At 35.1% G+C, this 12612-nt stretch overlaps 1 protein-coding gene across 4 annotated transcripts in view; it reads left to right on the top strand.

The window, feature by feature from the left end:
- Nucleotides 1–12612, top strand: part of LOC109452892 (regulator of microtubule dynamics protein 2) — a 68602-nt gene that overhangs the window by 35655 nt on the left and 20335 nt on the right. For all 4 annotated transcript variants that reach the window (XM_019742177.2, XM_019742207.2, XM_074331902.1 and 1 more), the window contains exons 5-8: nucleotides 249–309; nucleotides 7056–7131; nucleotides 8190–8267; nucleotides 12498–12596. In XM_019742177.2, the coding sequence (XP_019597736.2) occupies nucleotides 249–309; nucleotides 7056–7131; nucleotides 8190–8267; nucleotides 12498–12596 (314 nt within the window). The remainder of the gene's footprint in view (nucleotides 1–248; nucleotides 310–7055; nucleotides 7132–8189; nucleotides 8268–12497; nucleotides 12597–12612) is intronic.

Below are 12612 nucleotides of genomic sequence, written 5' to 3' on the forward strand. Positions count from 1 at the left end.
TTAGTCCAGTGAGTCTCAAACTTGAGCATGTATCAGAATCGCTAGAGGCTCGTTAAAGCAGATTGCTGAGTCCCCAGAGTTTATGATAAAGTAAGTCTTCTATGTGTCCGAAGATTTGCTGTCTAACAAGTTTTCAGGTGATTCTTTTGGTCTTGGGACAATACTTTGGGAACCACTGATTTAATTCCGTAATCTACCTCCCTCCAACTTACATGAAAGTACTAAGTGTAATTACATTTATCTTTCAGGAAAGACATTAGGTGAAAAAGCTATTACTAGAGCACCCATGAATGGACATTGTCATCTGTGGTAAGTACGTAAAAATGTATGCAGTCTTTTAAAATTCTAATATGCCTCTATAGATTACGATGGATTTTAAAAATATTAACCCATTTAACCTATCTGTCACATTCACTGAAAAATATATTTAGTAGATAACACAGTAACTGTTCTTGTTCTGTTTATTCTCATGTATTTTTCAGTATGTGTATTTTAAATATATTTAAGGTATACTTTCATTGAAGATTTTGTAAGTGAACCCAAGTCCAGTGGCTTTGAACATGATAAATTCTAATTAAAACTAATACAACATTTTGACAACAAATACTAAAATGATGCCATGTTTATAACCAAAATGTAGAAAGAATGTTTCAAAGAATAAAAGCACATTAGCCATTTCTTATACCTTGATGAGTCAAGGCATACAAGTTCCACAGGTCAAAGAGAAGCCATTTATAAAATAAGAAAACTCAAACAAAGGAAATTTAATTAGTTGGATGGGTATAGGTGAATATCTTTGGAGCAAAAAAATTATTCTTAAATATGTTTTGTTTTGAGTCCTTGTATGTATAGAATTATGAAACACAAATAAGAAATGCATTCTTAATTAACACTTCCTTTTATCCATAATTTCATTTTTGCAACATTTTTTAGTTCATTGGTTGTTTTTTTAATCCTAGCAATACAGGTACTTTAGGTGCTAGGAATATACAATAATAATTAATTTATGAGCTTTCTTTCAGAGCTATGTTTCCAGAAATCGACCCCTCTTCGAGATTATTTTATTCTTATGGAGACTCTTAGAGAAAAATCTCTCAAAATGGCTCCCTTTCTTCAGGTCTACATTTGTCCCACAGGAAATTCATTTTTGTCCCACCAACTCTGAAGTGCAAACCATTTCCTTAAAGCAGACCTGTTTCTTTACTCTGCTACCAGCAGGGGGAGCTCCACCCACAAACTCGCATCTTAAAACTTCCCTGGACAGGAGTCAGGTAACATTTTTTAATACCGCTTAAAACTCCAAGGGACACATGCCAAATAAGGAGAATTCTTTTGCAGCTGCACTCACTTGGCTTAAGATGAGATGCAGGCCTACCGCTGCCCTCTCTCATAAAAAGGTGGGAGGTGGAGCCAACAGTACCCTCACAATTCTGTCCATAGAAATCCTCACTCCACATCCTTCCTCCCACAGTGAATTCTTTGTCTTTTCTTATGTATCCTGGAGACAGGTGAAGAGCTAAGCCCAGCAGAACCTGTGAATCATTTCTTTAGAATGTCACCCATGGGCAGTAAAGTGTCTTGTTTAAGAATTGGAGTGTCTAAAATATTGAGTATTTTTCTGTGCCCTTGGTGCCTCTGCCAAAACTCTAAGGGAAAGATAATTTTGCAGTTAACATCCTGGTATATATCTTTAAGAAAATGTCCCCAAGACTCCCCTATAGGAGTCTTGGCTATTATTTCTATAGCCAACTTTATCTTCCCAATCGAATTTGCATAATGCTAACTTAACAAATTAACATATGTACGCATTAAGGCGCATCTGTTCTTCCACTTTTAGTAGTAAGTAATGAATCTATAAGGATCAAGCCATGTTCTCTTCTTCTCCTTTGATATTGGAGGTATTTGGGAGCTGGTTCGCCAGATTTGGATGCAGAAAGAACTCCTAAGAGCTCCTACTCTTAACTCTAAGCTCGTCTCCTCCTCGCCCTCCTTGGTTTCTCTTCCTTTGCTCTCTTCCCTCGTCCATACTGCATTTGCATCCATGAAGAATCACATTAAAAATGTACGTCTGATGTTAATTAGCAATTTGAGGACATTTGTCAGTGTAAGCTTCAAAATTTTCATGGAGGAAAATGTTCAGTCTTCTCTGAGGGCTTCTTCATACGTACCGTGAAATCTTGTGAGGAAAGATTATGCTTCTTTCTTCTTTAGTGGATTGCCCAGTCTCTCTTCCAGTAATCTGGCTACTTCTCTGTTTATCTTTGTTCACTTTTTGTTGTGAATAATTGCAGTCTATATAACCATGGGATTTAACCCCAAGCTCAAATCTTACCAACACATACACACGTAATCATCCAATTGTGTTTCATATGATTTCTTATTCGGCTTTTAATTTTTAAAAAATATTAAAATCTAATCAGTCGATAAAAATTAACAAATTCAAATGTCAATTTTATCTTAATTCTTAAAATATATTATATAATGTATACTATGTTATGTAATATGCTGCATACAAAAGTTCTCGTTCATATAGATAATAGAGGCGATGAAAAAAACAGAAACTAAAACTTTGACTTGAGAAGCAACGGGTAGAATTTAGGTTAATTGATTCCATAATTAATTGTAATAAAATGTAGTGGAAAGGTCTTACTCTGCTGGAATCTTTATCAGTATGTTAAGACATTTTCTCATTCGTTCAGCATAAATGACAAACTGGCCTACAGAACAAAACCAGCTGCCTGCTCTTGTAAGTTAAGTTGTATTGGAGCACGGCCTCACCCCTGCACTTGTGCATAGTGGTGCAGAGGCGCAGTTGCAACAAAGACTCTCTGACCCCAAAGCCTGAATGAAATGTTTGTTAGCTGGCTGTGCAGCAGAAGTTTGCAGACATGTGGTTTACAGAGTTGTGTGATGGTTTATAAGCCTTCAGTTTGAAATAAAAGATGCAGTCTCTAGGAATAATTATCGTCAAGGATTACCTCTGAGGGAATAATTGGAAAACAAATATTATTTTAAAGACTTGTTTTTCATCTTCATCTTTTCCAAAATGAAATTGCTTTGTAACTTTAAGACTACATGAGCTTCCTATAAAATTCTGTTGTTTTTGTTGTACCAGCCTAAAATACTTCTGGAATCAAGAGATTAAAATCGCCAGTGGATTTGCAGTTTGTCAGCCAAATGGGCCTGACCTTAATTATAAATAATGTCTTACATATTTGTTGTGCTCTACTGTTCACAAATTGTATCCACATGCCTTATAGCATGTGATTTGTAGAACAACTTGTTTTCATTTTATAGATAGTGTAAGCAAGGCTGTGTGTGTGTGTGTGTGTGTGTGTGTGTGTGTGTGTGTGTGTGGTGTTGATTAGTAATCAACATTTACACAAGTGGAAAAACAAAAGCAGATCATGTATTCTTATATACTCAGTGCTCTATTACATTAGTCTTCCTCTGCTTTCTCACAGCATAAATGCTGAATCAAAAGTGCTGCAGGGAAACTCATGAAGTTGTTGAAACGCGAATGTTTGTCAGTTGTTCAAGATATGTTCAATATCAATGCAAAGAAAATACAGAATTTGTGTCAAAGCGTTTGTAGTTAGAATGACCTGTAGGTGGAGGTAATAGACCACATTGTGAATTAACTTTCCTCAGAGTTCCTGTTAATCAGAGAGTTTAGGAAATAAAATTTTAAATTACATTTTTAAAGATGAACAATATAAAAAACAACAACACAGAGAGAGAGGTGGAATTGATTGCCAGAAAAGATGTGACGATCCTTTGGAACAAAGTGGCCAGGTGAACTTTGAATTTATGATATTTATGATTTAGGAAGATAAATAATATTTTAAACTTTTAAGAAGATTTCAAAAAAGATTATGAAAAATATAAGACTAGTGACATTATTTGTAAAGGAAAATGTACATATTTTATATAATGGTATTCATAAATCATGGGGGTTTTTTCCTGTTTTTTCTTTACTCAGAGTAACTTGGAGAGCATGTGCTGAGAGCTCAATAAAAGCCTAAAGATACGCATAAGTAGTGCCAATTTTCAGAAAATAGAAGATTAAGTCCAGCACTGATAATTGCCTTTGTTCTGTGAACCTCTGGATAAGAAAATTCAAATAGACCCAACATAGATTTTTTCCTAAAAATCTGACATGAACTGTTTTTTGTTTTGTTTTGTTTTTTATTTCTTTGCTAGCAGATAAAGTAGGGAAATTGAGCCAGTATATCTGGATTTAAGGAGTGAAGGCCTTAAGGCAAGTTCACTCCTAACATTCTTGTGGACAAGGTGTAGAAACTTGCAAACTACCGGTTTCCCCATGCGGACAGAAGGGTTTGAGCCTCTGTTATTCAACAGAGTAACTATTGACAATATCGTTATCAATCTAGACGTGATTCTAGAGTTCCTGGTCTGTATCTTTGATACTAGTGTGTTCAGAAATTTTTGCAGTGGGTGAAGACATAAAAAGCATGCTTATAAAAATTACAAATAACACAAAATTATGAGGAACAGGGTGTATGATGGATAACAATAGTAATTCAAAGGATTTTCACCTGGAGCCATGGCTTTGGTGCTGACATGGCCACGTCAGGAAAATGGCACACAAACAGCATTAAGGAACCCGGATCACAAAGATAGAAATCTCTTAAGGGAGTGGACCCCAAGTACCTTTGGAACATGAGCTTTGCTAAGAAGCACAACAAGAAGGGCCTGAGGAAGATGCAAACCAACAATGCCAAGGCCATGAGTGCATGGGCTGAGGTCATCAAGGCCCTCGGAAAGCCCAAGGAGGTCAAACCCAAGATCCCAAAGGGTGGCAGCTGCAAGCTCAGTCGACTTGCCCACATTGCCCACTCCAAGCTTGGGAACCGTGCTTGTGCCCGCATTGCCAGGGGTCTCAGGCTCTGTGGGCCAAAGTCCAAGGTCAAGGCGCAAACCAAGGCCCAGCCCCAGCGTGGCTACAGCGACAGTTCCACTTCCAGCTCAGGCTCTGGCTCCGCAAGTTTCCCAGGCGTCCACAAAAGCTCCAGAGCACAGGCCTCTGTCTGCCAATGTGAGGATAAAAGGACTGGTGTGACCCCTGGGCTGCTGTCTGCATGGGGCGGGTAACCTTCTGTGCTATTTGTGCAAGTAAACCTGAGGCAGGGCAGGATCTATCAAAAAAAAAAAGATCTTTCACATGTTGAAAAGAAATACCGAGCAAGGTGTGAATTAATAGGGATAAATATGGAAGGGGAGATGGAGAGAAAGTGTCAACATTTAAGGACATTAGGGAAAAACAATGGAAATTTGAATAAAGTGTGGAGTTTGGTTAATAATGTATTGATATTGATTCATTGTGAAAATTATGTATTAATATTGTATTCAGTATTGATACAGTTATGATAAATGTACTATAGTAATGTAGGATGTAAACAATAAACTGGATATTGATATATGGGAACTCTATACTATTTTTGCAACTTTCCTATAAATCTCAAGCTATTTTAAAATAATTTTTTTTTTAAATGGCCTAAGGTTTTCAGTCTGAGTAAGTTATAATGCCCATAACAAAAATAGGGAGTTTGGATATGTAGTTGTGCAGGATTTTGCTCCCCAATCTGGAACTTTTTGGGAGGAATGATAGAATGACAGAGAACATTTCCAAAGAACATGGTGAGGTTGGAGGGGACAGTAGCGGTTTTCACAAGGCAGCTGGAGAGTCTTTTTCCAGCAATTTTAAATTCTGGTGGGTGCGGAAATGTATGTGAAATGCAGTCTGATTTTGCAATTTGGGAGTAGTAGTAGCTCCTCATCTAGTTAAATTCTCAGATCACTTTTATTGGTTGATTCAGTCATCTCTCTTGCTTGTGCTGTAGCAGATTCTATTGATTATGTATCATAGAAACAAAATTTAAGAAATCAAAAAGTCATAACGGAAAAATGGCCATTTGTGCATAAGTTGTGTGAATTATGTGACCTTTTGTGTTCAGGAATAGTCTTACTGTTCCAAATTAAGGAATTGTTCACTTCATATTTGTAGTTGAAAGTTATGCTTATCCACAGAAACAATCAATTTAGCACTCAAAATTACAATTTTCATTTCAGTTATGACAATGCAAGTAAAACTTAACATCTACTCTTGAAACACGTAGGGAAATGAATATTTTCCCTAAGATAGAAATACTCTGAAATACTTTGAAGACTTTTGTACAGGCAGAAACATTCTGATTGTGAAAAGTAATATATCCCCAAATTTTAAAGAAGGCAAATAGCTGAACAAATATTGTACCAATTTATAGCCAAATGGCTACTTCTGTAAGTTTTGCATTCCCATTGGAAAAAAAGGAAATAACCCATGGGATGCGCTATTCTAGTAATTCAGTGTTTCTAAGGAAGGATTGAAGGACATGGGGAATATTTTTGAAAAAGCATGTTCTACACAATGGGATTTATAGATGATGTAATACAGAATTGTACACCTGAAATCTATGTAATTTTATTAACAATTGTCACCCCAATAAATTTAATTAAAAAAAAAAAAAAAAGAAAGAAAAAAAGAAAAAAAAGAAAAAGCATGTTCTAACATTACCTTTGACTTTGTTTGGTTTTAGTCATGATACTATTTTTATTTTCAAATGACATTAAAGGAAGCCACGAAATTTTTATTTTTATTAAAGAGGAATAGGGATTTGCTGATATAATTTTCAATTTAATATTTATGTGACTCTACTTTTTCTGAGAGCCTCTTTGTGACTTTGATGGTGATGATGGCACCCAACATTTCTTGAAACTAGCTATATGCCAGACACTATTCTAACTAAGCAACTACACGTTTCAGATACTTTATCTCACAGCATACGTATGAGACAGATGGCATTAGTATCCCCAGTTATAGATGAGGAAACTGGCTTCATATCAGTGTAAAGTATTTAGTATTTTTAGAGCCCTTGCATTTAACGAATCTTTTGTTAAATATTAATGAATGCTTCAGAAATTTTTGAAAATATTATATTTGATGGTATTTGATTAAAAGTTTACACGATATCTTCTGCTTTTATCCTTTTCAGGTACGCAGTTTTGTGTGGCTATGTATCTGAGTTTGAGGGCTTACAAAACAAAATTAACTATGGACATCGCTTCAAGGTATTTCTTTTTTCTTTTTTTCTTTTTTTTATTAGCTTCAGGTGTACAAAACAATGCACTAGTTAGACATTTCACCCCTCACAAAGTGATAACCTCCCTCCCCCAATCTGTTGCCCCTCTGACATCGTATATATCTATTACAATTCCATTGACTCTATTCCCTATGCTATAAGGGTATTTCTTGATATTAAAAATGTTTTAATGTAGCTATATGTTCCATTAATAGGTACACATCAAATTAGTCAACAATTAGTCTCTAGGAATTTATCTTTTTATTTAAATGAAATATCAGTCTTTAAATAATACTATGCCCAAAGGAATCAAACTATTTTGGATGATTAAAGATTATCATTACTCTAGATCCTGAAGAAGTCACATAGGTGAATGTTATTTCATCAAACATACAGGATTAGCCTCTATCATGAGCTCACCAACATTTTCATGACTGGGACTAATTAGTTAACATTTTCTTCATATTGATTTGATGGGAGGAGTAGAATCCAATCTAGGGCTTAAATTTATCATGATAGATGAATAAAATAAGTAATGCAAATACTTATCATTTATAATGTGCTTCTAGTTATAATAGCTCAATAAATAACCCCTCGAGATCAATAATTGTAGGGATGGGCACAGAGTTCTTGTTTCCTAGCTCCCTATAACCATTTAACAATGTCAGGGGAGGAGAGTCCTCTACCACCTCGTGCTGCTGTTTCCTGCATTATATCCTAATCTGTTGATATTTGTAAGCTTGCCTCTGAATCAAGTATGAGTTGGGCGTGTCATGGGCAAACAATAATGTGACTGGGTGTTGTCTATTTTTATAGTGACATTGTGGCTTTAAATTATATGATTATTAAATCATAGTCACAGTTCTGCTAGTTCTGAGCAATCATTTTTGATCATCAAATCATTGATAAAACTTAACTGTATTAATGATAGAGATTGAGGAGGGGGACGAAACAACATTGTAAAGTTTCTTTGAATTTACTAGGTACAGTTCCATTCAACACTACCCAAAACCTTAGGAGATGATATTTCTTTGGATTTTCTTTCAGGAACATCTAGATAAAGCAATCCAATTTTTACCTGAAGAACCCTTTTTGTATTACCTCACGGGAAGATACTGTTATTCTGTAAGTTGAATACTTTTATCTGTAAATCTTATTTGAATATACTATTATTGTGTGATATATGTTGAGTGACTTATTCATTCCTTTATTGTTTTACCTAATGTCTACTGTAGGGAAAAATGATAAAATCAATACATATTTTATGAATTTCTCATTTACATGTATTATATATAGGATGTTATTTCATATATGTATGTGTATTTCTTTCCTTACTACCTTTCCATTTCCCCTTGAAGCAGTCACACTGTCTCCCTTGGTGCTCTCAGGGGGTCATCAGCCACCTACACATATGCGCCCTGTATTTGGTGCACTGCTCCCTGTTTTGTGGGAGGACTTTTTTTCATCCATTAGAGTGTATTAAGCGTAAATTATGTGCTCATTAGCCAGAAGATAAATAAAACACTGTCCTTGTCTTCAAGAAACTTAATTTAGAAAGGGGACATGGGCTCACCAACATTTTCGTGACTGGGACTAATTAGTTAACATTTTCTGCATATTGATTTGGTGGAAGGAGTGGAATCCAATCTAGGCCTTAAATTTACCATGATAGATGAGTGAAATAAGTAATGCAAATACATATCATTTATAATGTGCCTCTAGTTACAATAGCTCAATAAATAACCCCTCAGGGTCAATAATAAATAAAGGCAGCTGGCAAGTCTAAGACCGAGTGTCTTACAGGACATTAGTTTACAGAAAATTAACAGAATGTAAACATATATCTTAAGAGATGAATGAAAAAATTACCATAAAGAGAAATGATATTTGAATGAGAAAATTAGGGTGAGCAAAAGAGGAAGCTTTTTAATTGATGCTTGAAGAGGATTAGGGATGAAGACGGAAGCATGCTTTTATTGAATACCTGCTATCCATCAATGTGCTTTTATGCCTTACCTTTCTTATCTCATTTAATACTTATAACAGCTCTGTAATCAGTTTTTATTATGCCAGTTTTAAACATTAAGAATCTGATTTTAAAATACTTTTATCAATAAAAATGAAGTAAAAAAAAAAGAGAGAAAATATTTAAGAAGAATCCAAGTCTTCATGAAGATAGGAGATTGATCTAAGATTTAAAATCCATTGACCCAACCTCACATGGGTCTGGAACTTGAATGTACTTTATTTTCCTAGACTTCAAAAACCCAAAAAGGAAATTTTAATTCAAAATGGAAACTGATCTGGTCTGCCAGATGGCTCAGTTGGTTAGAGCGCCAGCTCTGAACAACAGGGTTGCCGGTTCAATTTCCACGTGGGCCAGTTAGGTGCACCCTCCACAACTAGATTGAAGACAATGAGCAGCTGCTGAGCGGCCGGATGGCTCAGTTGGTTAGAGCACGACCTCTCAACGACAAGGTTGCCGGTTCAATTCCCCCATGGAATGGTGGGCTGCGCCCCCTGCAACTGAAGATTGAAAACCGTGACTGGACTTGGAACTAAGCTGCACTCTCCACAGCTAGATTGAAGGACAACGACTTGGAGTTGATGGGTCCTGGAGAAATGCACTGTTCCCTAATATTCCCCAATAAAAAAATAAAAATAAATAAAAAATGGAACCTCATTCATGCCAAAGAAAAATGGCAGAGGCTAAGGTTAATACTCCCTGGAGAAATGTATCCTCACACAGGCTTTATAAAACTCTTGCAGTGTGGCACAACAATGATGATCACGAAAATAATAGGATATACAAAAAACAAGCCATCTGGAATGATAAAACAGAAGAAAAAAAGAACAGAAATACATCTAAAAGGACCTCAGATTTTGGAAACATGGAATACAGAATATTCAACAGCTTTCTATATAATGTGTTTTTTAAAGATAAAAGGAATTAGGGAAAAAATGGTTGAGGAACATAGGACTACAAAAATGACCAGATAAAGATGAAAAATTGAAAAAGAAATAATTTTGATTTTTATAAAAAATATATTATTTGACATGGAAAGAAAAGTCAATGATAAGATTTAGCAGTCGATAGGCCCCCGTAATGAGAAAACCAGTGAAGTTTTAAGATAAATATGAAAAAATTACCTGGAATTCAGCACAGAGAACAAAGAATAGAAAATATGAAGAAGGAGAGATAAAAAGACATGGACAGTAAGTTAAGGACACCAAATAGCGGTAAATTTTCACCCACCTCTTTTGGTAATTAATAGAATAAGAAGACAAGGAAAAAGAAGTATCATTACTTTTATAAACATTGGAGCCTCACTTTTAACAAACTTGCTCTAATAGATATATATGAAAATACATACCTAACCATCAGAAGATACACATTTTGCAAGCATATATAGAAAGTTTACAAAATTGACCACATATGAGGCCTTAATAAATTTCAAATTGGTATCATACAGTTTTTCTGATCATAATGCAATTAAATTAGTGCTTAAAAAACAAAACAACTTTAAAACCATAAATATCAAAGTTAGAAATAATATGAAATTATAATTAAAACCCTAAGAAGATGCCATTTTATTCCTACTTATTTGATAAAATTTAAAAACACCAATATGAGATGTTGCATGAATATGAAGCAACAGGAATTCTTACATTGTTGTGGGAGCATAAATTGGCACAACCACCTTAGAAACAATTGGGTATTATCTTTTAAATTTGATTACTTGTCTACCATGTAACTCGCACAAGTGCCTACCTTAGAGAAACTTGTAGATGTGCTCTAGAAGGCATGTACAAGGATGCCTATAGCAGCCTTGTTCCAAAGAGCAAACAAATGGAAAAGACCTAAACGTCCATTGACAAAAGAGTGGATTGAAAACTATATATTTAAGTGATACAATGTTTCATAGTTATTTAAATGACTGAACTTCAGTTATACTCACCAACCTGGATGAAATCTTAAAACTGTAATGTTAAGTGAAAAAATAAGTCATAAAAGGAGATAAACAACATAACATTTTTCAAATAAGCTTCCTAGACACCTAGAAGATACAATGAAGAAGGAAGGCACTTGATAGGGTTAGGGACAGCATTAACACCCTTTTAAGTATTCATTTCTGAATCCTTTTAATCTTGTATAATAAACATCTAATATTCATATTTGGAAAAAACGAAAAATTTTTAAAAGAAAGAAAAAAATAAATAATAATATGAAATCTAATTTTGGTGGTTATTGGATTAAAAAAATTTCTCCTGGATTGTAAATATGTACAAGATCTGACAATTAAGTTCATGAACTTGTTGCAACCATGTTTCTAACCTTTTTTGATATCAAAGGGATTATTCATTATGATTTTGTACCAACTGGACAAACAGTTAATTAACCAAGCATACTTTGGAAGTGCTGAAAAGGCTGTGTGAACAAATTAGACGACCTGAACTTTTCACCAACAGTTCATGTCTCTTGCATCACAATTCACCAGCTCACATGGCACTGTCTGTGAGGGAGTTTTTAGCCAGTCAACAAATAACTGTATTGGAACACCCTCCCCACTCACCTGATCTGGCCCCCAATGACTTCTTTCTTTCCCCGAAGATAGAAGAAATATTGAAAGGAAGACATTTTGATGACATTCAGGACATCAAGGGTAATATGAGGACAGCTCTGATGGCCATTCCAAAAAAAGTTCCAAAATTGTTTTGAAGGGTGGACTAGGCGCTCGCGTCAGTGCATAGCTTCCCAAGGGGAGTACTTCGAAGGTGACCATAGGGATATTCAGCAATGAGGTATGTAGCACTTTTTCTAGGATGAGTTCGCGAACTTAGTTGTCAGACCTTCATGTGTTGGGCCCTCCATATACTCTCTCTGGGTTGAGGATACTCATTCTATTTACATTTATGAGATGCTGGGCTCTCCGTGTCAGCTTGGTAGCATGGAGTAGGCAGTAAGAGAGCAAAGACAGGGTCTCAGCTACTATATTCTTGTGCAAAGAAATAGTTTCAGTCACCTCAGAATCATGAATCTGATGAACAAGCAAGATCAGCATTATTTCTCTCCCTCACCTCTTTTTCTCTTATTGAACACAAATCTTACTATTTCAAATTGGTTTTGTAACCAGTGCTTTCAGAGATCATAGTTTGTTAGAATTATGGAAAAGGGAAATAAAATATTAATATCATAAAGGTGATATCTCTCATATGTTAGTAATGGATATATATTTATATCTTTATATATTATATGTATACACATATATATGTACACACACATCTAATTCGGGAGAAATTATTCATTCAAAAGGTAAACAACTTTCTAAGAGTGATGTTGCTCTATACTTGCAGGTCTCGAAACTGAGCTGGATTGAGAAAAAAATGGCTGCTACTCTGTTTGGAAAAATACCATCCTCAACGGTACAAGAAGCTTTGCAGAATTTCCTTAAGGTATATTTTATCTATC

Source organism: Rhinolophus sinicus, linkage group LG05 (genome assembly GCF_036562045.2).
Source record: "Rhinolophus sinicus isolate RSC01 linkage group LG05, ASM3656204v1, whole genome shotgun sequence".
NCBI lineage: Eukaryota > Metazoa > Chordata > Mammalia > Chiroptera > Rhinolophidae > Rhinolophus > Rhinolophus sinicus.